At 46.2% G+C, this 25,983-nt stretch overlaps 2 protein-coding genes across 2 annotated transcripts in view; one reads left to right on the top strand and one right to left on the bottom strand.

The window, feature by feature from the left end:
* The window catches only part of Mob2 (MOB kinase activator 2), a 57,290-nt gene that overhangs the window by 10,604 nt on the left and 20,703 nt on the right, over window positions 1–25,983 (top strand). The window lies entirely within an intron of this gene.
* Window positions 13,690–14,352, bottom strand: LOC119821483 (replication protein A 14 kDa subunit-like). Its single transcript, XM_038340541.2, has one exon. The coding sequence runs from the start codon at window positions 14,282–14,284 to the stop codon at window positions 13,919–13,921; it is 366 nt and encodes a 121-aa protein (XP_038196469.1). The 5' UTR covers window positions 14,285–14,352; the 3' UTR covers window positions 13,690–13,918.

Below are 25,983 nucleotides of genomic sequence, written 5' to 3'. Positions count from 1 at the left end.
GGAGTCACCACAACATGACGAACTGTGTTAAAGGATTGCAGCATTAAGAAGATTGAGAACCACTGCTCTAGAACAAGTCAACATAGCCCTACTGCTGTGGAAGGCAATACTTGCTGTATCTAGCATGACGCAGAGGCTAATCCACTGTGTTTGCAGAAAGAGTAGAGGCTGGAAGGACACTGTGTTAGACTTGGTGTGTGGGGCCATTACCTTCACCTGATGCTTTGACTCTGTCAAGCAGGTGTTTGATAGGGACCAGGTATCTGAGGAAGGCTTAGTGGATGAAGGCTTTGCTTCAGCCTGTGTAGCCTCAGGGCTTTTTGCCTTGAGTAGTACCTGTCCCAAATCGAAGTACTAAAGCACTTTTAGAACCACTTACAGCATCAGTTGAGTTTTGGTTTCTGAACTTGACTAGTTCTCTAAATGCCCTTAGGTTGCTCTTCAGGTACCTCAGAAACTAGGAGTCAAGGAGAGCCAGCAGAGAATGACCTATCCAGGAGGTAGGAGGAACCTGTGATTACCATCCAGTCCCAGATAGTCAAGAGTCAGAAGCTTTAAAGCAAATATACTGTTCTTTACCTGGTTGGGTTGTCTCCCCTCTGTGTTGTCAGGTGCTGAGGGAAGCAGGTAAGAGAGCATTCCCATATCTAGAGCTAGTGCCTCAAGAGTACCCAGGGCTCACTCATATCAACAAGGGTACTGCCAGCCAGTGCCTGTCAGTGGGTGAGATGGGCATGTAATCTGAAGCTACCATCCAACCTGAGTGCTGTACAGGTGGTATGGGGTCTATTTCTCGTCTGATTTAGTACTTACTGTGTGTGGGACTTGGCCTGGTAGATTTGTGACTTGAGTGGAAATCCTCTGACTTCCTTATGGCTTTACTCAAGTGTCATCTCCTCAGGGCTTTAACAAGGCCAGGGAATACCTGTTGTAAGAAGGCCACTTGTTTGTTCCTGGCTGCTCAGCCCCGAAATAACCACACAGAAACTGTATTAATTAAATCACTGCTTGGCCTATTAGCTCTAGCTTCTTATTAGCTAGCTCTTACATCTTAATTTAACACATTTCTGTTATTTTATACTTTACCACAAGGCTTGTGGTTTACCAGCAAGGTTTCAGCACGTCTGTCTCCAGCGCAGCTACATGGCTTCTCCCTTACTCCACCTTCTTTCTCCCAGCATTCAGTTTAGTTTTCCCTGCCTGCTTCTTCTGCCCTGCCAGGTCCAAGACAGATTCTTTATTAACCAATGGTATTCACAACATATAGAGGGGAATCACACATCAAATACATCTTGAGATAGGTGCTGGGTTTGCCCACTTAAGAAGAGTTCCTGAACCCCCAACCTTGGTTCTACATAGTCTGATTGATTTGCTAGCTGTACTGCCTGGCACCTAGTAATTGGCAGAATGGTGCTGCTGAAGGAGGGAAGAACACATGACAGCCAAGACAGGCAGTTGGCTCTTGTGGGACAGTATGCCTCCACTCAGTGACTATATCTAGCCAGGTTTCTCTGGGAGCTGCTTACCCTGGCTGTGGGCCTGCACATGATAGGCTTTACAGGTTTGCTGCGCGCTCTACAACAGCAGATCCCACAGGAGCTTACCAGTGAGTAGGATCTGTGTATAAGGTTCAGTGGCCTCACAGGGAGAGTGGGGTGTGGTGCATAAGAGACTGTATCATTGAACTGGACCTGTTATAACGGGGTAGAGAACACCACAGATGGCAGGCAGTCAGACACTCCCCGTGCTCTGGTGACACCTGAGTGGGTGGGCTGAGATGGGAGGGGTCAAACCAGAATCTTGGCTCTTGTCTCTTAACATGTGGTCTCTCTCTGACCTGCATTTTTCTTGTAGAATGAGAGTGAATCATTATCCTTGCTTCACTGAGGGTAGAGACAAGTCAGTCCTTGAAGTGGCACCCCACACAGTGTCTAGCACCTGGGAAGTTAGCAGGGGAAGTTAGGTTGTCATTTTTCCATGTTGCATTGTTACTGTTTAAAGACAAAGAACAAAGGGTACAGGAAGGGCACTGGGTCCTGCTTATGTGTTGACACAGAGGGAGAAGAATCTGAGCCATGAAGCCTGGAGGGCACTGCCAGTCCCAGGTGGAAATGGGGTCAGGTCTGGCCATTTGGAGAGGTGGGACTGAGATATGTTTTCTTGGAAATGTGAGTTTCTCTGTCTTGATGAGCTGTTCTCTGGTGCTACCATGGGGTTTTGGCTGGACTGGACCTGGTAGGTGTTCACAGTGGGGACAATATTGGTTTCTTTGCCCACCTCTGAAGAGTGAAGTGATCATGGCACTTCTGAGAACTGGGTACACAGGCATGTTTAGAACCTTCAGTTGGATTCACAGTCCTGTATGCCCAGAGCTTGTGGAATTCTGATGGGTGTACTTTGAATCCTTGTATGGGTGTCATGGGAGAGGGAGGAGGACCTCTGTTCTTGTGAAACTTGGTATTATGTGTCTATTATAGAAAGACAAAACACATCGAGAAAAAAAAACAAGCAGAAAGCAAAAGCTAATGATCCCACCACTTAAGTAGTTCAAGCTGCCACACTCTGTCCTGTTTCCTGTGCTCGGTTCTTAGAGTGTTTCCAGACCAGGTGGTGCCTTTTGAGGTCCACGCTGCTGTACCTGATACTTCCATGGTTTCTTGAGTGGTTACTGGCATACTCCAAGCAATTCTTCCATGCTTCTCCCACCTTTCCTGCTAGCAGTAGGCAAAACAGTGTCATTCCATAGCACTGGGACCTTGTGGTTTTCTTTTCTGATCTTTGCCTTTGCCTACTCTACCTTGTTTGGTTCTGTCATTTGGTAGGCATTGAGTTCTCTGTATGGACAAGCTCCTGAAAATTAGGAGTTAGCCATAAGTAGGTTCCTAGACACAAGTGTAAGTCAAGGCAGGAACCATGGGGTTGAATAGGGCCAAAGCCTATTGCCACTTGGAGCTGCAGTGAAGCAGAGGATCTAGACCAGAAGGCAGAGGTGCCTGGGGCCAGACAGTGGTGGCTGGAGAGGTTAGGGATAACAGGGACAGGCCATGACATACCTGACATCTGCTGGGCCCATGTCTGTCTTTTCTTTCGTTGACCCTTGAGGGGTGCTCTGCTTTTGTTGTACCTTGCCTTTACAGCCTTCTCTCTCCCGCCTAGTTGTTGAAAGTGTATACTTTTTTAGTTCCTCAGTCAGGAAGCCAAGGCCTATTTGCTTTTAGCACCTCACTGCCCTATGTGTTCAGTGCTGAGACTGCATGGGGTTTTGAGAACACACTGGGTGCAGGACATTATGGAAGGCCTACAGCAATTCCTCAAATTATCTTTCAGGGAACATTTCCCTACTTCTATGACTAGGTGAGTGTAGTAGGCCCTGGAGTTCTACTACAGGTCCAGGCATGGGTTCTTTGTATGGTATGGTGTTAGTCCTGAATATTAGGACTTCATCATAAGTTGATTCTTGAGAGACAAGTGAATGGCAAGGTAGATAGGTAGGTTAGACTGAGGGTATCTGTCTCTACCACTCACTGCAGCAGTCAGAGTCATGGAGAAATCAGTGATGTCTGGCTGTGCCATGTGTCTGTCATGGACTTACTTCTAGGACCACCATATTTTATGGTTGACTAAATGCTAGGGTCATCGGTCCATGGGTGTTTACAGTTGACTTCTTTTCTGTGGGATCTGTATATCATGAGGAACAGGAGGTTTTGAGAGCAGTCTGCTTGCTGGATCAACTTCTGTTTTTTTTTTTTTTTTTTTTTTGGCATAAAGCTTTATTAAAGGAGAGAGGGAGAGAGGGAGAGAGAGGGGGGGGAGAGAGAGAGAGAGAGAGAGAGAGAGAGAGAGAGAGAGAGAGAGAGAGAGAGAGAGAGGGGGGGAGAGAGGCAGAAGCGAAGCTGCCTCTCCGAGAGGAAGATGGAAAAGAGAGCAACTTCTGTTTTACTGGATGGGCACTCTGGTCTTAAGTACTTAAGTATGTTTCCTAGGAATGTAGCAGGGCCTTGTGTTCTCTAGCTAAGTATTCCCTGTCTCTCTAGATGACTGTGTGAGAAACCCCAATGGTATAGGCTCTGCTGCCATCTGGGTGCTCACCAGAAGCCTTTGGAGCTCACATTTCTGCTTATACAGGATCTAGCATGACTCTTCTGGTCCATGACTCTGCTGGAGCCCCCAGCAGAAGAACTGGGTAGGAAGCCTGTTCTTTCTGTCTATGCCCACGATACCCTGTGCAGTAAAACTGCTGTCTGGCAATACTGGGTGGGACCCACAGCTGCCTTTTCCCAGTAGGCTCCTTCCTGTCGGTTGAGTGTCTCAACTGGGTGCAGTAGTGATCATTGTTCCAGGCAGGCAGTGGTTTCAGCCCTTGCCTGGGGCATGTGTTGGAGTGATACACAAAGCAGCAGCAGAGTGGTGCAGGACAGCTACTGGTGCATTCCACCTGTGTCTACCTCTTTTTACACAAGTAATACACATTGAGGTGAGGCTGGCCAGTCTAGGAACACAGAGGTTTTGCCTTGTCTGTCCAGTGAGGGGCTGCAATTGCTTGCCACTCAGGAACTGTGATGTTGGACTGTTTTGATGGATCTGGGTATCTTTCACTATACCTGCTATATTGGTCCTTAGCTGCTAGATGGTGATTGTCTCTGCTGTGATTCCAATAGGGGTCCTGGTTGTAGAGACAGGTGTGATGATGAAGACCTCAGTAGTTGTTTCCACAGTGGCTGGGAAAGAGGGCAGCATTGGGAACTCCTTGTCAGCCCTGGGGGTGATGGTGGAGGTGTTGTGCTCAGGTGTGGGCTGTGCCCACAGATACAGTGAGGTAGAGAGTTGGGTCACTCTAGTGATGCTGTTGTCCTGCTCTGCCTCAGAAAGATGAATGCCTCTTGACTTGGTGAGTCCTAAGTCAGTCTGCCTTGCCCACAGACCAACTGCTACATTTTAGCTAATAATCCAAAGGTGAGATTAGGTGGTACCTATACCTGTTCTAGGTCTCTGTTAGTGGTCTCTGTTGGCTCTGTATCATCTAAGTAAAGGACCAAGCAGATGAAGGTAGAAACCCCTTAGTCCTGCACTTCTGAAACTGCTGTCTCTACCAAATGTGGCTGACAGGGACATTAATATTGATATGGTCTTGTCTCCTCTTGTACTTAATTTTTTTCCTATTAATGAATTAACTTATTTTATGTGTTTGGGTATGTTATCTATGTTATCTGCATGTTTGTCAGTGTACCATGTGTATGCCTGGTACCTGGGGAGGCCAGAAGAGGACAACAGATCCTTTGGAAATAGATTTTCAGGTGATTATGAGCTGCCATTAAGGCAGTCCTGGGGCAGATCCTCTAAAATTGAGACTCTAGATGTGGCAAGATCCCTGGGTTTGTATAGTGTCCTGCCGGACCTGGGCTCAGATCTTCAAAGTTGGTAGTGAATTGACAACTTGTTGCATTCAGGAACATGGACCGAAATGGACCAGGCTTCAGCAAGTCTCAGTGACCTGAGATAATGCAGAGTGGGTTCCAACCAAAGTAGTATTAACCTAAAACTTGACAGAGGAAACTATATAAGAAACCAAGTGCACTTCCTAGTAACCTGAGTGGCAAAGGATCAGTGAAGGGAAATAGGAAATGTCTTTAGCCAGAAGATAACATGCACAGTATATGCCCAGACTTGCAGAATGCAGATAGACCAGAAGGTGGCTTGGAGGCTTGCATGTGCAAGAGCAAAGTTGGGGTTCTGACTCACTGAGTTACAGCACCAGCCAGAGAAGGTGAGAATGAAGGAGGGTTAGAGCTTGGGTGAGGCAGTCAAGGCAGGAATAGACTCTCAGGGAGAACCAAGCTGGGGGACTCTGAGGCCAGAGGCTGACTCTGGAATCTGGAAGAAAGTGAAAAATCCCTGAATGTGAAGGAAGAAAGGAGACATGCACAGACACTGGACTTGGAGCACTCTGAGGACACTCACTGGAGCCTCTGAGGTCCACATGTAAGAAATTGACCAACTTGCTGCTGAAAGATGCACTGAAAGGTGTGTTCAGGATGGTCTGTGACTGGTGCTCTGACTGTAGAAAGACTGGACTTTGAAGAAAATGATGTAAACTCTTATCAGCATTTTTTCACATTAGTTGGCTGTTGCTATTTTAGTTATCTGGGATTAAATAAAATATATTGACTAATTACTGGTTTCTTTTACTGTTCACCCCCTTTCGAGACAAGGACCCATTATGTGGTCCTGGCTGGCTTGGAACTTTCTATGTAGAACAGGCTAGCTCCAAGTTCACAAAAACCAGCCTGCCTTTGTCTCTTCAGTACTGGGATCAAAGATGTGTTCCACCACATCTGACAACTTTTACTTTTTTTTTTTTAAAGATATTTATTATGTATACAGTGTTCTGCTTGCATAACAGAAGAGGGCACCAGGTCTCATTCTAGATGGTTGTGAGCTACCATGTGGCTGCTGGGAATTGAACTCAGGACCTCTGGAAGAGCAACCAGTGCTCTTAACCTCTGAGCCATCTCTCCAGCCCAACTTTTACTTTTGTAGTGTAGCTTTTAAAAGTGTAACATTACACATACATTACACTTACATTATACTTACATTGCTCATTGCACACTGCTTGGTGTGCAAACTCTTAGTCTTGAGGTAGAGCAGACAGATAGGTCACTACTTTGGCTACCTCCTCTTTCCTCATTCTGAAGGTCTCTGTTTACATAGGTGACAGGACAAGCTATGACAAGTTTTTGCAGTGACTGGAACTGAAAGACAGCTCCATTGGGAATATAACTAACTTACCTCCTAGGTCAGAGTTGGACTCAGGTTCTCATTTATTTTGTGTCTGTTCTGTTCTGTGTTCAGAGAGCAAGAAGGTGCATCCTTTACTTCTCCATCTTCACGTTTCTACCTAGATTTTGGGGCTTGGCTATTGGTGCTATTGTCTGATCTGTGTGCTTAGGGGTTAGCTCAGGAGGAACCCGAGGCTGATCCTGGTTCTACTCATGTCTTAATTTTCCTTCCCCTTCTCTGGGTAAGGGTTGCATACCTGGACTGTCCTGTCACACCTCCTCAACTCTAGACACTGACTCCTGCCTTCACTCACCCACCGCCCTGAGCCATTAGGACTCCGTGAGGGCAGGTATGTGCACAGATCAGAACCTGTGAGAAAACTAAAGGGAACTTGCTGCTTGATTACTAGGCAGATGTGGACCTGTTAGATCCCCTGCAGGAAGCTCCTCCCTCTGGGAGGCATTACAAGAGCCAGGGAGGTATTTGGGAGCTCTTCCGGAGTGAAAGCCTGTAAGTCTTAGGCCAATTGCCTGCCCAGGATGGAGAGCCTCCAGGAGTCCAAGTCATATTTTGCCCCAAGACCTTGCATGCCTGCTGTGGGACTACCTCTTGGTCCTTGATTGCTACCTTTTTCTAATGGGAGCTCTAGTGACTTCAACTGTGTGTGTATGGGTGTGGGAATACATTAATGCAAGAAAGTGCTGCTTCTAGATTTGTCATGCTCTGCACACACCCATGGTAAGTGTTTCTACAGCTGTTGTTCAGGAAGTGTGGTGGATGTGACTGGCTACATTAAGTTGTGTCCTGAGGTTGGTGGGGGTGGAGGGCTCAGAAGGGTTTTTTTTTTCTCCTGTGGAAGCTGCTTGTGAGGAAGGAAGTGGCTATGGCCTCATTACAAGGCTAGCTCCAAAGACAGACCAGGCAGGGCTTTCAGTTCTGTAATGAGCTAATTATGCTGGCAAAAGAGTTACTAAATGAATGTCCTGTGTCCAGGAGAGTTGTATCAAGGTGTTTAGTACAGTGGAAGGGTGACCCTGAGAGGCTTTTGTGCCTGCCCTTCTTTTTCTCTTCTCCTCTCCTTCTTGATGCAGTGCCACCCTGTCTAGTCATGTCCAGATCATATCTGCATGGGACTCTAATGGAGCCCAAGAAGCTGAAGGACACAGCCCTTAATGTGAATGTTGCCCAGGCCACAGAATCAGAGGGTGGTATTGATGACTTCAGCTTGTGGCTCAGTTCCTACTCTGCTGTCTGTAGCTCTCTCTTCCTGTCTAAGCTTTTGATGCATGTTATTTCTGTATGTGGTGCTGGGAAGCAAACTCGGGCCTCACAGTGTGGGCAGGTACTTTACCACTGAGCTCTACATTCTCCCAACCCTCTGCTGAAACATATCGAAGTCTTAGTATTCTCGTGTAAGTATTTCATTGTACATCTCTGAAAGATGAAGAGTGGTTTTTTGTTTTGTTTTAAGATAGGGTCTCAATTTGTCACCCAGCTTGACTTATAACTCCTAATCCTCCTGTCTCTGCCTCCTAAGTGCTGGGGTTGAAGATGTATGCCACCACTCTAGTCACAGGGAATCTTCTCTCAGTGTCCACTTCTTCCTAAGAACCTCACACATATCTGCCCCTTTCCTTTCCCTCTTCCAGCTTTTCACTCCTTTTTCTTTCCCTTTACTCATCCCTCCCTCCCATGTTCACTCCCTTCTTGCCTCCCTTCACTCTGAGACCCAGATAAATCCCATGGGTGGCTCTGTTGGTGTTGCCAGGTGCCATAGGAGCTGTAGAAGCACCTTCTTTGTACTTTTCTGTTGAGGAAACTGGTTTTGCTGTGTGACTGCCATCTGTACTGTGCCCTTCACAATATTTCTCTTTGCTTGGGAAAACTGTCCATAGGTATCTTGACAAAGGCCCAGACTCCTTCACTTCCTCAGTTATGGTGATACTGTCAGGCACTGGTCATTGGCAGGATCTATGAAGTCTTTGGATGCCACAGGATGTTTCCTTTGTCTGCTTTTCTCACTAGGTAGACATCTATAAAGAAGTGGCTCTTGTAGCTGCCTGGCGCCCCCAAGAAAGTCAAGTACATGTTGTCTTTTCTCTCAGTTTTCCTGCTCTCATAATGAGGGTTCTGACCTAAATGCCTCTCAGAAGTGCCAGTTTAAGGTTCATATATCTGTAAGCATTCTTGGTCATCTGTTATGGCTCTCATCTTGTGATCTCCTGCTCAGCTCCAGTGCCTACTAGAGCCCTCATGTGTGTGTCCCTTGGCCCTGCCCGAGTTCCCTGCTGCTGTCTTCAATCTGCAAAGTGGTCCCAGAATGTTTCTTAAGCCTTGGCTCAGTGCTGCAGGGTGCAGGTAATGCATGTAGTAGATAGACATCATCAAGGCCCATCACTTAACCCTCCCTGAATGTAGTAGTGAGGCAGCAGGGCCTGCTTTTCGTCCCGCCCGGCTCCCAGCCATCTGGCTAGCCTATGCCCTGAAATAACAACACACAAATTGTATTCATTTAAACACTGCCTGGCCCATTAGTTTCAGCCTCTTATTAGCTAATTCTCACATCTTGTTTTAACCCATATTTAGTAATGTGTGTAGCACCACAAGGTGGTGGCTTACCAGGAAAGATTCAGCATGTTTGACCTGGTGGCTGGCTTCATGGCGACTGTCTCAGAGAGGAGAGGCATGGCGACTGCCCGAGGCATCTGCCTCACTCCTAGCATTCTGTTCTGTCTACTCCACCTATCTAAATCCTGCCCTATCAAAAACCCAAGGCAGTTTCTTTATTAACCAATGAGAGTCCTCCATCACCTGAAAATGGAAACCTGAAACAGGGAAACTTGGGAGGTATAGGAAGGAAAACAAGCTAGATACAGTTTTCCAAGACAAGTGAAGGCTACCAGCGAGGGACTTCAGACACCTTGGCAAGAACTAAAACAACAGACCTCATGGGTTCAGCATGATCAGGTATGCGTTTTTGCAAGTCCACTGTGTTAAGTGTGGCTTGTTGGGGTTGTGATCACATTCTACACACCTGCTGTAGATGCAGCCTCTCATTGTTCACTATGGCTTGAGATACCTAGGCAGGGAGATGTCAGTTGGGTAGTGAGCATAGGATAGGTCAAACCATTGTCCTAAAGCAATAGTAATATGAGCAGGGGTGAGGTAGAGAAGTGGGACCCAAGAAGGCCTGCATGGTCAGAAGTAGGGTGCAGAGATGGAAGATAAGCACCAGCAGGTGATCATAATGCCTCATAGGTGTGTACCTCTGCAAACAGAACTGGCTACTGATACAGGGGTGGCTTGTTGGGTTAGGCTTGCCTTGAGGATAGGACAGGGTTGGCCCTGTCAATGTAGCTAGTACTTGGCAGCATCTGTCTGGCAGCTGGAAGATTCCTCTTCAGGTAACTATTCAGAGGTTGTTGCCCAGACAGGTCCCCTCTGTGAGGGTTCTGTTAGATTTGAAACACTACCCTCAGTCTGCCCAGAAACTCTTCAAGTATTGATGGCCTTCCCATTTCCAGGTCCAGATCCAGCCAAGGGTGTCCAGCTGTTGCCAGATTTCTAGAGAAAATGCTGTACTCTGCTCATTTAAACACACCTGAGCCATTTTGTCCTCACATAACTAGTGGGGAGGTGAGTCACGGAGGTTGATGAGCCCAGGAAGTCTGATTTTACAGAGCCCATCTGGCCTGGATGGAGGACTTCAGAAGAACATTCAGGCAGTATCCAAGAAATGGCTAACCCAACCTTATTTTTTCTGCCTGTGGTCTTCAGTTCCTTGAAGGCCTTAAAGGATTGTAGGCCCTGGACACCAGACCAGGGTGACTCATGTGGAACCAACCAAAGCTGATTGAAAAGGACTATTTGTCCACATGTCAGCATGTCCCATCCGTATATGTGTCACCCCACCACCAACCACATCAGGATGTAATTGCTCTCAGGCTAGGCTGGGCCCTGTTTCCACTAGAGGGCACTCTTGATCACTGAGGACCCCACAGTGATCCTGTTCAGTACAAAGAACAGTTACTCTATGGCTTAACTACCAGAATGTGACTTTTCTATGTGGTTGGTGGCCTCTCCTGAGTTGCTGTGGGGTTAATGAGAGAATGCTGAAGGAAGCTCTGCATAGTGAGAACATATCCAATACCAAACGTGGACCTGGCATTGGAGCCAGCACCTAGCAGCCTATACCATTAGGTGTGTTTGTACACATGTGCACATGTGGCTCAGGAGCCAGGCCCCAGGACCTGTGCCTTGTTCCAGCAGTGGTGGGAGAGTCTGAGTGCTCACTTGTGCCAGCTTAGGGTGACACTGGTATTTTCATCTCTGACATTTCAGTGGGTGAAAGAGATTATTCTCATTGGATCACTTTGGCCTTGTTTATTATTTTGACCCACCATCCTCTTTGCTTATATTTTGTTTGGTTCCAGGATGCCTGTGACCACTCCTACATCTCCAATGCAGTCAGGATAGTCATAGAGAACATGCCCATTCTATCTGTGTCTGGTTCTTACCTGAGTTCTGGGCTCTGTTAAGCAGGCACAGTCCTTAGCTCATTACGGAATGGCATTTAGGTGGCTTTTTTCTGAAGGGAGCACGCAGAGGTAGGGCTTATAGCTTACTACATCATTGATGCTATTTAGATAGCAACTGTGCTTAAAGATTATGGTCTGCTATTACCCCCCTCACAAAGTGCCCTGGATTTGAGTCATGTCACTGCCAGAATTGGGACTGGTGGCTCTGCACCAGAGGAAGAGGGAGCTTTTGAACCACAAACCCACCTGAAAGTGGTTGAAGGATATTGTGTGTGATGGACATGAGATAGGTACACAGAAGTAGTCTGTGGTGGGTTTGCTCATCAACAGTGCACTGGTTTGCTGTGTCATCCCCTGTGTATATTCAAGAGACTGTGATTGGCAGCCCTGCCAAGTGGATAGAGAACACGTTTGAGTGTCAGAGCTATAATCTTGGTCCTTGGTCACTAGGGCAAATCACTATGCAAACAGTATATCAGGGTTTTGATTTCATTTTATTTTCTTTGTTTCTTTCTTTTTTTCACTTTTGGTGCTGGGATATGGAGTGGGATCCACGGCCTTGTGCAAACTAGGAAAGTACCCAACATCTGAGCCCAAGTACATCAGTTCTGAAACCTTAAACCAGGACTCGGGTATGGTCCACGAAATTGGACAAGGTGGAGACCCTGACCTTAAGGGCTAAAGTAGTGGCACTTATTATGGGATAGGCCTGGAGCAAAGCCTCTGCCTTAGGTCTGTTTGCTGACTGGGAAGTGGGTGGGAAGACTCCCACATAACATAACAGGTTTCCTCTAGATGCCTTAGAGTCTACCTGAGTGGGGATGGATGTTCCTAATGGCACAGCCTCCTCATTACACACACGTGACAAAGCAGACTTTTAGCCTTTAAGGGGGCGGGGAAGGGCTATGTTGCTCTTTCTGGTATGTCATTCTGTAGTCAGTAATCAGTTGCTTTGTTCAGTCTCATTTGAATTGTTAAAAATCAGACTTTCTGGTCCACGGGTCTTCATGTTTTGCATGCTGAAGCATTCTATGAAGTGGCTTCTAGGTAGGGAATTCCTGGCCTGCTGTAATGGAAGATAGTGATAGCCATTGTCTTTAGTTGTTTCTTCTTTTGTTTGTTGACCTTTTGCTCTTCCCACCCTACTTGTGTATTTTTTCTTCCTTGTATTGCAGTTTTTGGGTGGAGTAGACATCTCTTTGGTGTTGATTTGCAAACATTTAAACCTATGGAATTGTCCCCCTGCTTCTTGGGACCCTTCTCTAGGATGCAGGTGATAATGTATAGACCAGGCAGGATAAGGAGGACAGCATTCCTGGGTAACCTTGGAAAGAGTCATAGAGACCTTCAGAATGGAAGTGGGAGCCTTCGGGACAGAGGGCATGACAAATGCTGGGGTTTGAAGAAAGCCTGTCTGTGCTAGTACATGTATGTCAATGGTAGGTCTTAGAGACCTTTGGGAGTCTGAGTCAGAACAAGATAGCCACTGCTCTGGGTTAAGTATGCTAATGTTAGTAATGCATAGGCAATGCTGCTTGTTTTCTGTCATTTTTGCCCTTCTACTTTCTGCAATGGATGCCAATGCATGGAGGCCCTCACCAGAGGCCAGCTTCTTGGACTCAGGAATGGAGAGCTGAATAAGCCTATTATAAATTTCCCACCCAGGTATTAGTGTGTTACGTCAGTAGGAAAAGGAACAAGATGGGCTTTTGAGACGTATCCAAGAGTGACTTGAGCAAGCTTGGCTTTGAGAAGGCTTTCTCTGTCTGGCCAAGGGCCAAGACTGGGCCAGGGGCAGCGAGGTGGTGACTGCTAAACTGCCCTGGCCCAGTCTATCATGACTGGCTGGTGAGGTGGCTGGCAGTGTTATCAGGCCCTTTCCATGGGCACTGTATGCCAAGAGTCTCCCTTGGAAGCCACAGCCTCTCCGCTCGGTTGCCGCCTCCTTGAAGAATGTGAAGGATAGTCCCTGGTACCTGCCCTGCTGTTCTTCTCACTTTCAGAACATAGGCAACTCCCACATCTAATGCCTCCCCTCCATCTTTAAAGACAACACTATTTCTAATTATAGAGGAATGTGCCTTTGAGGGTACAGCCTGTCTGTCTGGTGACCTGCAGCTGGTGGTCAGTAAAGGACCAGTGTCCTGTGTCTTTTTAGAGGCCAGCCTCCTGTCCACCTAGTCTTTCCCTGTACAAAATGACCAAGACTGGTAGAGCCCTGACATGGCCTCCTGGTTCTCCTTGGACATCTCACCTGGTATTTGTGACATAACAAAGGGCAGTGCCAGGTACTGAGCTAACCTCTCAGATCTTAGAATCCACTTGGTGGGTTTTTTTTTTTTGTTATTTTGATTTTTATTATGCAGCATAAATCTAAACTCAAGACAAATGCTTTATTTTTGAATCCAGACCATATGCAGAAATAGCAATTTTAAAAATTTTCTAAAAAGATTCAGTTGTAAACTGTCACATAATAGATTTACAACAAAATCCATACAAAAGAGCAAATTAAATATTAGAAATTAGAAGAGTCTCTCAAACTGAAGGAATCTTCTTTAATAGCTTTCAGTGTAGTCACTGGCGATCATAAAAATCCAAGAAGTTCATTCATGTTTCATAAGCCCTAAAGGAAAAAACTGAGGGACCTCATTGATAATTTTCACAGCTTCATTGTAAAGTTCAAGATCAAAGCGAGCACAATCTTCCTTAAACTGGATGTAAGATGCACACATTATGGTTGCCTTGGCTGTGACTTTTCCAACTACTTCCACAACTCCAGAGATTTCTTCAACAAGTGGCTCCATCAGTTCAATGGTTCCATTTTTTCCTTCTCCGTCTGAAAGAATGAACATTTTCCCTGTGGGATGAATCTTTTCCAGCTTGCCCACAAAGCACACGGGTCTGTCGATGAACTGCGTGAGCATGCTGGCGTTGACGCGCGCTCTGGGGAGCTCCATTATGTCCACCATGATTGTGCCGCCAACACTCGGAGCCAGCGAGACCGCAGATTTAGGTCCGACTCCGCGCCGGCCGCCGCGCTAACACCACTTGGTGGTTTGTGACTCCACTTTAGAGCTATAGGCCAGGTACAGTCCGTGAAGGGGTGTATATCATGCTCTGTGATTGAAGCTGCACTTCTGCAGCAGTGGGCCTGGGTCCTGTTTCTGATGGGATAAGGCAGTAACCAGTTCTCAGTGGGACCCCTTGCATTGGAATCCCCTGCATTCCCTTCTGGAGATGCCGCTTATCTTTCCATGGGGGTGCTCTTTCATTTTCCTCTGATAGGCAGTTTCTCTGTATTTCTCTCTGAAAGTCCTACTTCTCTGTATTTCTGTATTTCAGATTTTTCTTGTGGAAAAAATAAAAGTCACCCAAACCCTATTGATTATCAGTTTTTTGGTTTGAGTACTACAGTAAGGCCACTGTGGGGTTTCCTTGCCTGGCATGTAATGTGGAAGGACAGGGCTGGAGGGGCCTCATAACCCAGTACTTAGAGCAGGCACCTGGCAGGCTCTGAGCAGCTCTATCCATCTAACCAGTTGTGCCAGAGCTGCTGCCTCCCTCTTGGGCTCTCTGCCTCCTTCTCGTGTACTGAGCCAGGCTAAATTTTGCAGCTGAGGTTTTTATACCACCAGGCAGGGAGGAGCAGCTTGGCAGGGTTGGCCATCACCCTTTCCTGGCTGCCTGTGCTTAGGGCCTGTACAGCTTGGTGACATGCCAAGGGTGTGTGATAGGCAGGATGTTACAGTCTTCCTGCTATGAATGGACTTTGCATTAGAACCTACAAGCTCCTGGGAATAGTGAGCAGTCGGCTTAGTGGGTGTAGAACCCACTTGTGATTGCAGGTGAGCCTATAGCCAGTTCTGTGCCTCTCCAGTATAGGGCATGCTTTAGCCATGAACACAAGTCTTCCTTCCATCCTAGACCTCCTTCCCACTTGCCATGTCTGTGAGTGTAGGGCATCAGAAAGGAAGTAGCTAGGCCAGACAGGATGACTGTAGCCTCCAACAGCCTCTTTGATTTTCCAGTTTTGGTGGGACATGAGCTTGAAACAGAAAGATTTGGGTAGCATGGTGGTGCATTTCTCTGCCTTCTAAATTTGTCCTAGAATTCTGGCCTTCCTCCTCTTCCCTCTTGATTGTGCCAGGCAGTACTTTCGGCAGTACTTTCTTTCCAGCCTTACTTGGCTGCTACTTCCTCACAATCAGTGCCTCACCTTTAGGTGGGTGTTTGGCCTCTAACTTGGACCCTGTGAGTCCTCTGCTTGCTTGGAGGTGGGACTCTTCCTAATTTCTTCTGGCTGAGTTGTGTCAGTTTGCAAGGCACATAAGGGGTTCCACTTGGCTTCCTCTTGGAGCTGAGGTACCTTGGCTTGTTGCCTACGCCTTTCTATATTTTACATTGGCCTAGCCTGTCCAGGTCCCAGGTTGACAGGAAGGGAGACTCCTCCTGACTTGGGAAAGGATGTCCCTGTCCTTGTATTTCTCAGTTCAACATGTGAAGAAATAGGTGCTGAGTTCCAGCATCACTGACTGGCTTGTGGGAACAGTGGTGGGTTTAAAAGGGTAGAGCTCTTAGCAGTTTCTCCTCTGTAGCCCAGAGAAGGAGCATAGTAGTAGTCACTTGTCTCCTGAGCCAAGCACAAGATTCCTGGTGAAGGGCTTTGGAGTCCTGGCACAGGAGCATCACTCTGGCCACATGGATGTGCACTTGTCTTCTTGGCCATCAAGAATAAAGGCTTCAGTGCTTATAGTGCCAGTATAGAAAACCATGTAGAACAGCCTTGGAGTGTAAGGCTGGGTCAGATCCAAGTGTAAGGGAGCCTCAGACAGTTTCCTGTCCTCTGGTAGAAGATACTGGTAAGAAAGCTAGTTCTAACCTTGTGTCTTCCTCTAGCCTGAATGGCAGCTCCTCTTCTTGTGACTTTTAGGATGTTAGTAAACAAGTTGAGGCTTTTCTTAGGTTGCTTCTGGGCCATGTCCATCAGTGGGACAGTGACTTCTCACTCAGGAGCTAGCTCAATTGTTTTGAGTGTTAGTGTTTGGATACAGGATGTCCCATCCACCCCTTGGAGCATTAGCAGGAAAGTTGACAGAGGCCTAGACAGACATGCACATGGGGGTCAGAAGTAAAAGCGTGTCCAGAGTGCTACTGTGTAAAAAGCTGAATGAGGAAATTGGTCAGCAGCACAGTTTATACACTCATGACACCACCTCATTCCCTCTGTTACCGTAGGTGTTGGGGTGGTCAGGATGAAGCAGGTGATATACTTCCTCTTGGGCCTTACTGATGGGGTGATGGGGCAGGGCAAATAGTGTGCAACTCCTGAGTGTGTGACTGTAGTGAGGGAAGTGAGGAAAACACTTGAGAGAAAATGGTTCAGAGTCTGTTCTGAGGGAGCCTTCATAAAGCCCTCAGAGCAAAATAACTTGGGGTCCTGACCTGGCTCTGTGACATGTCGAGAGCCTGAGAGGGAAGGACACGCATGGATGTACACAAGGGCATGAGTACAGCTTTGCACACAGCTTTGTCATGTATAGCCCTCCCTGAACACCACATGGAAGAAAGGTGAACTAGATCCTGTTCTGTTAGGTGACACTTGAGAAAAAAGATTATAATGGGACTGGTTGATTAGAGTTAAAACACCACTTCTCCAGATGGTTGGAGGTCTGCCATGAACATATGTCAACTGCCTTATTCTGTGTGTTAGGAATTTGAGAAATTGAATGTGTAATAGTTGTAACTGTCTGTCTACTTGAAACAATCTAGATTCACTTGGGAAGAGAGTCAAATGAGGGATTCTCTAGATCAGGGTGGCCCATGAGCAGATCTGTAGGGGATTATTTTGATTATCTTAGATCTAGATTGTTTCAAGTAGACAGACAGTTACAACTATTACACACTCAATTTCTCAAATTCCTAACACACAGAATAAGGCAGTTGAGGTGGGCAGACCGTTCCCTACTGTGGATGGTGGGCAGCCCATTCCTTGGGTTTGGATCCTGGACTGTGTCAGAATGGAGAAAGTGAACTAACCAGTTAATAGTGCATATATTCGGTCTCTCTGTTCTTTACTGGATATGACTAGGTGACTTGACTTACTTCACAGTGATGGACTGTAACCATGTAAGCCAAATAAACCCTTTCTCCTGTGTCTTAGGGTTTCTGTTGCTGTAAAGAGACACCATGACCACAGCAACTCTTATAAATGAAAATATTTAATTGGTGTTGCTTCCATTCTAAGGGGTTCAATCCATTACAATGGTGCTGGAGAAGGAGCTGATGGTCTGGAGCATTGGGCATGGCTTGACCATATAAGAGACCTCAAAGCCTACCCCTATAGTGACACACTTCCTCCAGCAAGGCCATACTTATTGCGACAAAGCCACACCTCCCAATAGTGCCACTCTCTTTGGAGGCCATTTTCTTTGACACCATATGCTGTAAAGTTGTTTTTGTCCAGTATTTTATCATAGCAACAGGACGGGAAACTAGGACAAGAGGTCTGTATGTTTCTTTTTGTTTCGTTTTTCTGAGACAGGGTTTCTCTTTGTAGTGCTAATTGTCCTGGAACTTACTCTGTAGACCAGGCTGGCCTCAAACTCAGAGATCTGCCTGCCTCTGCCTTCTGAGTGCATGCGCCACCACCCACCACCAGGCCGTGGGGCTTTTTTTTTTTTTAAATACCCACTGTGGGTAATGGAAATACCCGCTCTGGTGTTCTTATGGGGTTAGGAAGATCCACTGAGATGGAAGGGTGCTATGCATGCATTTCTGACAGGCAGATGTTCCTCTTCAGTGCTAGCTCTATGTCAACTGTTAGTGATAAAAGAAAAAGAAGGTCTTTGTCCCCATTTCCCAGTTTTCCTTCCTGAACTTTGGAGTCAGTGGTTGTACAATGTCTATGAGACTGCCTACCGTGTCAGAGTCCTCACATCTCCTCTTTGGGTCAGATGCTAGATAGAGTCTTCTCATTTGCTGTGAGCAGCTCCTTCCTGGGCAGTCTTGCTGAGCACCCCCAGGTGTCTGCTGTCATCAGAAGCCATCTGGGGGTCCTGGGATCCAAGTGCACAGGCAGTGCATGTTTGCTCTGAAAAGAAGATAGCTTTCCCCATTGGTTATTTTTCAGTGACTTCATTTTTTTAAATTTTTTTTCTATCAAGGCCAGTCTTGAGAGGAAAGCAGTCTATTCACTTTCCAGGGGTCTTGTGTGAGCTCTCCATTCTTCCAGTAGCCTGGAGGGCTTTGGTGGGAGCTAATGTGTTTGTGCTCATTTCTTCCTTCTTTTCTTTTCTTTCTTTTTTCTTTCTTTCTAAATGAGATGTAGCTGAGTTTTAAAATAATTTTTTAGATTTATTTTAATATATACATATATATATATATGACTTTTTCCTCATATGTATATTTCTCCATCATTACTATGCCTGGTGCCCAGAAGAACAGGGCATTGGATCTCCCTGGAACTAGAGTTACAGGCAGCTGTGCGCTACCATATGGGTACTGGGAATTGAACTTAGGTCCTCTGTAAGATCAACAAGTATTCTTACTTGCTAAGCCATCTCTTCAGTCTTATGCCAATTCTTGTCTGGCACATGAAGTAGTCCCAAGCAGTGGCCTGTCCTAGAATTTCACCCTGTAGTTTGTATAAAGATGTCAGAAAGCAACTGCTTGGTGTCCTTGCCTGACCCCTGCACAGAGTAGTCCTTTCCTACCCAGTCCAGCTTGAGTTACTCAGGGATTAGCAACTAGTTGGCAGCAGGGTTTGGGTCTGACCCAGGAGCCTCTATGTAAAGGATACCATCTAGCATAGCAGGTGTAAAGTCCTATATCCTGAAGTTCCATGGGAGTCTACAGTTTCTGCTGTAGTAATATTGGCTACTTCCACCCTTCCATTTACTCAGGCTGTCCATTCCCCCTAAAGAGAGCTGACAGGTTCAAGCTCCTTAGTGGGATGGTTTTCTGCTACCCAGAATCTCTTAGTCACATAGGGTGGATGAGATACTTGCATGCAGGTGAAGTTGGAGGCATAGAGAAGACTGGGTGGGGGGGTCTTAGAGAACCCTCCTTCTCCAGCAGGAGAGGTGGTTTTGAGCCTTGTGGCATACCAAGAAAAGACTCTGCATTTCTGGAACAGAGACTCTCACTGTTACTCACAGCCTCAGGCTCCTGGGTTCTGGAGGATCTGGAGGAGTGCTTGCCAGCAGACTGGGACAATGTACTCTTTCCCCCAGGAGCTTTACTCTCTGGCAGTGGGCAGGCTGTGTTCCTTCTGCCCAGCCTTGGCTCTCTGGTTGCACTGCCTGGGAGTTGCCTCCAGTCCTTTGCAGGCTCTCCGTAACTGTGCGGAGGATAATAGACTACTGCTGTTGGTCACTCTGGATTTCTAAGTCTTTCCCCCAGGTGTGTGATTTATGAAACATCACTCTTTCAGCCTGACCAGGTAGGTGTGTTCCCAGCAGACTGGGGCATGATGTGCCTCTGCTTTTTCCAGGCTAAGGTTGTGTGGCTAGTGGGACCAATATGTTTGGAGGCCACATTTGCTTTGCTTGGGGACAACAGGGCACTGAGATGACAACTTTGTTATGGAATCTGTGCTCCTGGCCAAAGTGGACCCAGGAGCTTCTCAATCAGGATGTTGCCTCAGGTGTACAAGCTGAATGCAGGTGTGAACATGAGGGTACTTACTTATGGGCCTCTCTTCTGTGGGTAGGGATTTCACGTGGGCATCTGCTGCACCTGAATCTGCAGTGTGGGAATACTTTATGATGACATCTGCTTGTTGGTTACTCTTGCAAGAACAGCAATCATCTGGATGCTAAGCCCTGAGTCTCAGGAGAAAGCTCCCTGGGGCATTGCTCAACTGACAGGTGGCAGGTCTGTCTCCATCTCTTGTGGGGCCAGGGGATGACAAGGCTAAAGCTAAGGCTAATGCCTCTACATCGGGATGTCACCTGAGGTAATAATGTTTCTGTTTCTGTTTTTGTCTTGTTTTTTGTTTTTCAAGACAGGGTTTCTCTGTGTAACTTTGGAGCATGTCCTGGAACTCGCTTTTGTAGACCAGGCTGCCCTTGAACTCACAGAGATCTGCCTCCCAAGTGCTGGGATTAAAGACATGCACCACCACCGCCAGGCTGCAGTAATGATTCTACTGTGTGATTATCTAGGATGTCTGAGTGTCCTTGGATCTCTTGATCCTTCTGCCTCTCACTCAGGGCCTGTCTAGCTTTGCCTCATAGTGCCAGTGAAATCTCTGCTCTCCTGATTATATCCTACAAGGGCTTTCTGGGTCTTCAACCTCACCCCAGTCTCTGGAGGTTCCTTCCCTATATGCAAACTTACCCCCTTTTCCCCTCCTCTGACTCTTCCCATGTCCCTGGTCTTTTCTCACTTGCTTGTGTAAAAGCCTGTTAGAGTTGAGCCCTCAATATAGGCTGATTGCCCAGTCTAACCAGCCTGGACTGGTTAAATTTTTGAAGAAAGGACCTGGGATCTGGGCACAGGATGGAAAGCCAGATGTCTCACACAAAGGACTCTACATTCATGATACAAGGCCCTGCCTCAGTCTGTGGAGAACTGTGTGTTGTCCTCCTGCCTTGTGTGCTTGGGCACCAGAGGTTGCTGGTTAGAGTTCTCTGACTGGGCTAGTGCTGTTCCATGACAAGCTCATTTCTGGAAGCATCTTTAGGAACTCAGATGCTTTGAAACCCCAAAGGCAGGAGCAAGTGAAAGACTTTCTACTTCAAGATAGCTAGCAAGATGCTCTGTATGTCAGGGTCTGCAGTCTTGTGACTGTTCTTATTTTAAGACTAATCTCAGCACTGACTACTAGACATTCTTTCCTCTAGTAGTCCCATCCCTGCTCCTGCTTGTGAGACCAGAGAATAGACTGTTCTATGGAATGGGCCTTCTAGCCTGGGCCTGAGGGTCTTGGCTGGCTGTGTAAAGCCATGTGTCTGCCAGCTACAGTATCCTGGCAATAGAACCCTGGAGGTCTTTTTCTGGATGGCCACAGCAAAGAGATACCTCATGTTTTCTGTCCCATTAGCTTGCCTGCCTCAAGAAACATTTCAGCTCTTAAGTCCCTTCATTATGTGTGTGGTGAAACCCTAAAAAGTGGCAGGAGATTCACTTGCCTCTCAGTTTTGCCTTTCTGAGATTTTTGCTTTATGGGGTGTATTTAACCTGCACTAGGGATTTTGCTTTGGAAAACAGCTATGTCTTCTATACCCAGCTCCAGACTAGTGCATAACAGCTTCACCACTTGTCCCTGCAGAGGGTAAGGGTTTGTGTGTGTGGCTGTGTGTGTCGGGGAGGGGTATGTTTGCTTGCATGCATATAAGGGAATATGTAATAAGGGAATGAAAGAGAGCAAGGATGAATGGCTGGAGCTGTGAGCTGAGCACCACGAGTCTCGCATTTTTTTTAAAGATTTATTTATTTATTGTCTACAACATTCCTTCTATGTATGCTTGCATGCCCGAAGAGGGCACCAGATTTCATTATAAATGGCTGTGAGCCACCATGTGGTTGCTGGGAATTGAACTCAGGACTTCTGGAAGAGCAGTCAGTGCTCTTAACCTCTGAGCCATTTCTCCAGCCCCCGAGTCTCGCATTTTTCTGTTACTAACTACAGTTTCCATCAGTTACAAAATTCAGTTCCGTTGCCTCTACTGAATCACTGGTATAGTATTATTGTTATAACTAAGTGCTATCCTGGTGATTCTGGTTTGCATGGAAGGGAGCACAGAATTAATCTGTCAACATAATAGGCACTGTGGAGTCAGAGGCAAATCACAGAAGTGAAGAAGCTCCCTGGGGAAGTGTTTATAACTGAGGAGCTAAGGTGTGGCTCCAGGTGAGTGTTTGGGAGGACAGCTAAGCCTATGGTTTGCAGAGGATCAGCCCCGGTACCCACCTTACTGGAGTGGTCCTTAAGTGGGTTAAATCCTACTTTTTTTTAATTCTACTTTTTATAGACTTTCTCCTGTCCCCTTAACACAGCCATTGGTACAATGCAACAAATTTCATAGGGAACAGATACATGGCTTCTAAGGTCAGCTTTTCCCAGATGCCAGTGTGGCTAGTTTAGGGATGTAGTGCCCTTAATCTGGGTCTCTGTGGGCATCCCAGTCCAGTCAGCCACGTATGTCACAGAGGTTACTGTCTTGAAAAAGGCCGCCCTTTCTCCATTCTTGTCTGTCATTAGAGCTTTGTACCTAACCACGTCAGCCTGAGACTCTCAGAACTGTTCTAGATGCCATCAGGGAACTGCAAGGATGGAGCATGGACTTGATTCAGACTCCATGGACTGAGAACACATTGAAGCAGGGGAGGCAGGCTCATTTGACTCCCTGTCGTTTGATTCCCTGACTTGCCCTTGTCTTCTCTGTGCTGTAAGAATTAATTTTCTCCCCTCTCCCCCCAAAAAGAAAAAAAATTAATTTTCTGAACCAGGCATGGTGGTGGACACCTTTAATCCTAGGTAGGTGGACCTCTGAGTTTGAGGACAGCCTAGTCCTCATAGTGAGTTTCAGGACAGCCCAGGCTACGTATAGAAACCCTGTCTCGAAAAACAAAAATATTTTCTGACTATGATACTAATTTAGAATTTCTTTCATTTGTTGCCAAATACTGATTCTCTAGTGGTGCTCTATTCTAAGACTGGGGCTGTAATGGACATCAGGCCCCTGCCCTGTAGTCTCTTTTCTCTTTTCTGACAGGACAGATGTGCCTGAGGAGTGCTGGTGTCTGCACAAGCTGGGGACTATAGAGGGTACTCTCCGGATCTGACCCTATGTAACTTCTGACAGCAGACAGGATCAAGGTTCCTAAATGTGGTTCCTAAGCCCTTGCTTTCTTTGATGTGAATATGCTGAGCTGTTTAATGGCAGAGAAAAGCTGGGTTTTGATACCAGAAACATTCTCTTTGAGTTTGTGTCTCCAGTGCAGAGATGCTACAGTGCTCCCTCCCACAACTTCAGCTCCATGTCTCCTGCACTTCCTGGTCAAATGCTCAGAATCATACTATCTGTAGCTGGTTTGCGCTAGCTCTGCAACAGAACCTTGCTGGTCATGGGCAGTGACATTCCAGTAGCAGGCCTCACTCCACCTTTTAGAGCAAGGCTTCTGTTTTCTAGCTGCTGCCATGTTCTTGCCAGAACCTTTATATGGACATTTATGTTTTCTCTTGGGTTAGTGTGTAGCTGTAGCACTACTTACTGGCTTGGTATAACTTTAAAAGAAGCTGCCAATTATTTTCCAATTTAGTCATTCTGCTTCCTGTCCCCACCAATGTTGTGCCCCTTTTCTGGTTGTCCTTCTCCTTTACTACCTTGTCATACATTTGTGTTCTATTTGGCTTGAGCCATTCTGTCTCAGGTAGCATGCAGTTCCCTGCAACCAGCCCTGCTATAAGCACTCTTATGCATAGCAGCCTTTGTCTTAGTTAGAGTTTCTATTGCTGTGATAAAATATTGTGATCAAACACAACTTGGGGAGGAATTTTATTTTCATCTTATATCTTATAGTCTGTTCATCCAGGGAAGTCAATGAAGGAAATCAAGGCAAGAATCTGGAGGCAGGAACAGATGCAAAGGCCATGGATGAGTGCTGCCTACCAGTTTGCTCACCATAGCTTGCACAACCTATTTATACCATCCAGATGGCACCACCCACAGTGGTCTTAGTCCTCTCATATCAATTATCAATCAAGTAAATGTCCTACAGACTTGCCTATAGAAAATGTCTAATTTTTTAGGTTAAGAGTTCCTCTTCCCAGATGACCCCAGTTTGTGCCAAATTAACATAAAATTAACCAGAAGACTGTAGGATTGTTTATCTTTATAATATGTCTTGTTCAGTCTTTAACTCTTGAAAACAGGCTTGTCTTTTCTTTAAATCATTGAGTTATAGGACTTCTGTACTTAGTGCAAATAAGAGTCTTTTGTTAAGTAATGCAGCCTGTGATAACTACTATGTTCAGCTTTTTAAAAGATTTATTTTTATTTTATGTGTATGTATGTTTTGCCTGCATGTTTATCTGAGTGCCATGTGTACCAGCAGAGGACAGAGAAGGGTATCAGATGCCCTAGAAATGAATTTCAGATACTTGTGAGCTGCCATATGAATTCTGTGAATAGAACTCAGGTCCTCTAGAAGAGCAACCAGTGCTCTTAACAATTGAGCTGTCTTTCCATCTCCCAGTATCTTAGTTAGGGTTCTAGTGCTGTGAAGAGACAACATGATCATGGCAACTCTTAGAAAGGAAAACATTTAATTGGGGCTGGCTTATAGTTTCAGAGGTTTAGTCCATTATCGTCGTGGTGAGAAGCATGGCAGCATGCAGCAGACGTGGTTCTGGAGAAGGAGCTGAGAGTTCTACATCTTGATCTGTAGGCAGCAGGAGATTGAGACACGCTGACTAGACTTGAGCTTCTTAGACTTCAAAACCCACCCCACAGTGACACACTTCCTCCAACAAGGCCACACCTCCTAATAGTGTCCCTCCCGCTGGGCCAAGCATTCTAACACCTGAGTCTATGGGGCCCACACCTATTCAGATCACCACCCCAAGACCATTTATTTCATACAAACACATGAGTCTGTGGGGGCTGTTCCTATTCAGACTACCACCCCAAGTTCATTCATTTCATACAAACTTTAAAAAAGAAGTTTGTGTCTGTTTAAATGTTGGTGAGATTCTTTTTTCTCCTTTTAATTTAGTATTATTTGTATTTTGAAAAACTTTGCCTGTTCTGACCTTGGCAAAGGCACTGATTGTTAAGGTTTGTTTCTCTTTAGTTCTCTGATGCATCTGGGTGTGAAGTAGGGCTTACCACTGTTTCTTACCAACACATTCCTTTCTCCACTGAATGATTTCATACCTTTGTTCTGTCATAGTTTTCATTTCTAGGTCACATGCTCAGGAGAGAAGTGGTTGAGTCACAAGGTAATTAATTGTATGTTTGACTTTTTAAAATACCTTCGAATTGTTTGCTAGACTAGTTGGCCATTTTGGATTTCCTCCAGTAATGGTTAAGGAATCTGCTTCCTCCATGTTAGCACTTTGTTTTAGCTATGCTGACAGGTGCTGCTGTGGTCTGGATATGGTTTGAGTATGCCCCCAGAGCCTATATGTTGGCTTTAATCTCCACTGTAAGACATTCAGTCAGCAGTGGAGACTGATTCTTACCGTGGTGTTCAGAGGCAGGAGCTTCAGTGGGTGAGTAGGGATAGAGGAATCTCTCAGATTGGAACCCTGACCAAGTAAGAATAGAAGCCACACAGACATACTCTCCTCATCTCTTGCCATCTGATGCCCTATGACACCTTGGACTTCAGCTAGCAAAAAGGCTATTGATGTGAAGCTGGAGAAATGGCTCAGTGGTTACAAGCATTGGCTGCTCTTCCAGAGTACTGGAGTTTGGTTTCCAACACCTACAAGGCAGCTCACAACCATTCAGGGAATCCTATCCCTTCTGGCCTCCATGGGTACAGATACACATGTGGTACAGTCATACATACAGACAAAGACCTATACAAATAAAGTAATAAAAATAAAAAGGAGGGCTGGAGAGATGGCTCAGTGGTTAAGAACATTGCCTGCTCTTCCAAAGGTCCTTAGTTCAATTCCTGGCAACCACATGGTGGCTCACAACCATCTGTAATG

Source organism: Arvicola amphibius, chromosome 1 (genome assembly GCF_903992535.2).
Source record: "Arvicola amphibius chromosome 1, mArvAmp1.2, whole genome shotgun sequence".
NCBI lineage: Eukaryota > Metazoa > Chordata > Mammalia > Rodentia > Cricetidae > Arvicola > Arvicola amphibius.
This window is presented reverse-complemented; position numbering and strand designations above follow the sequence as displayed.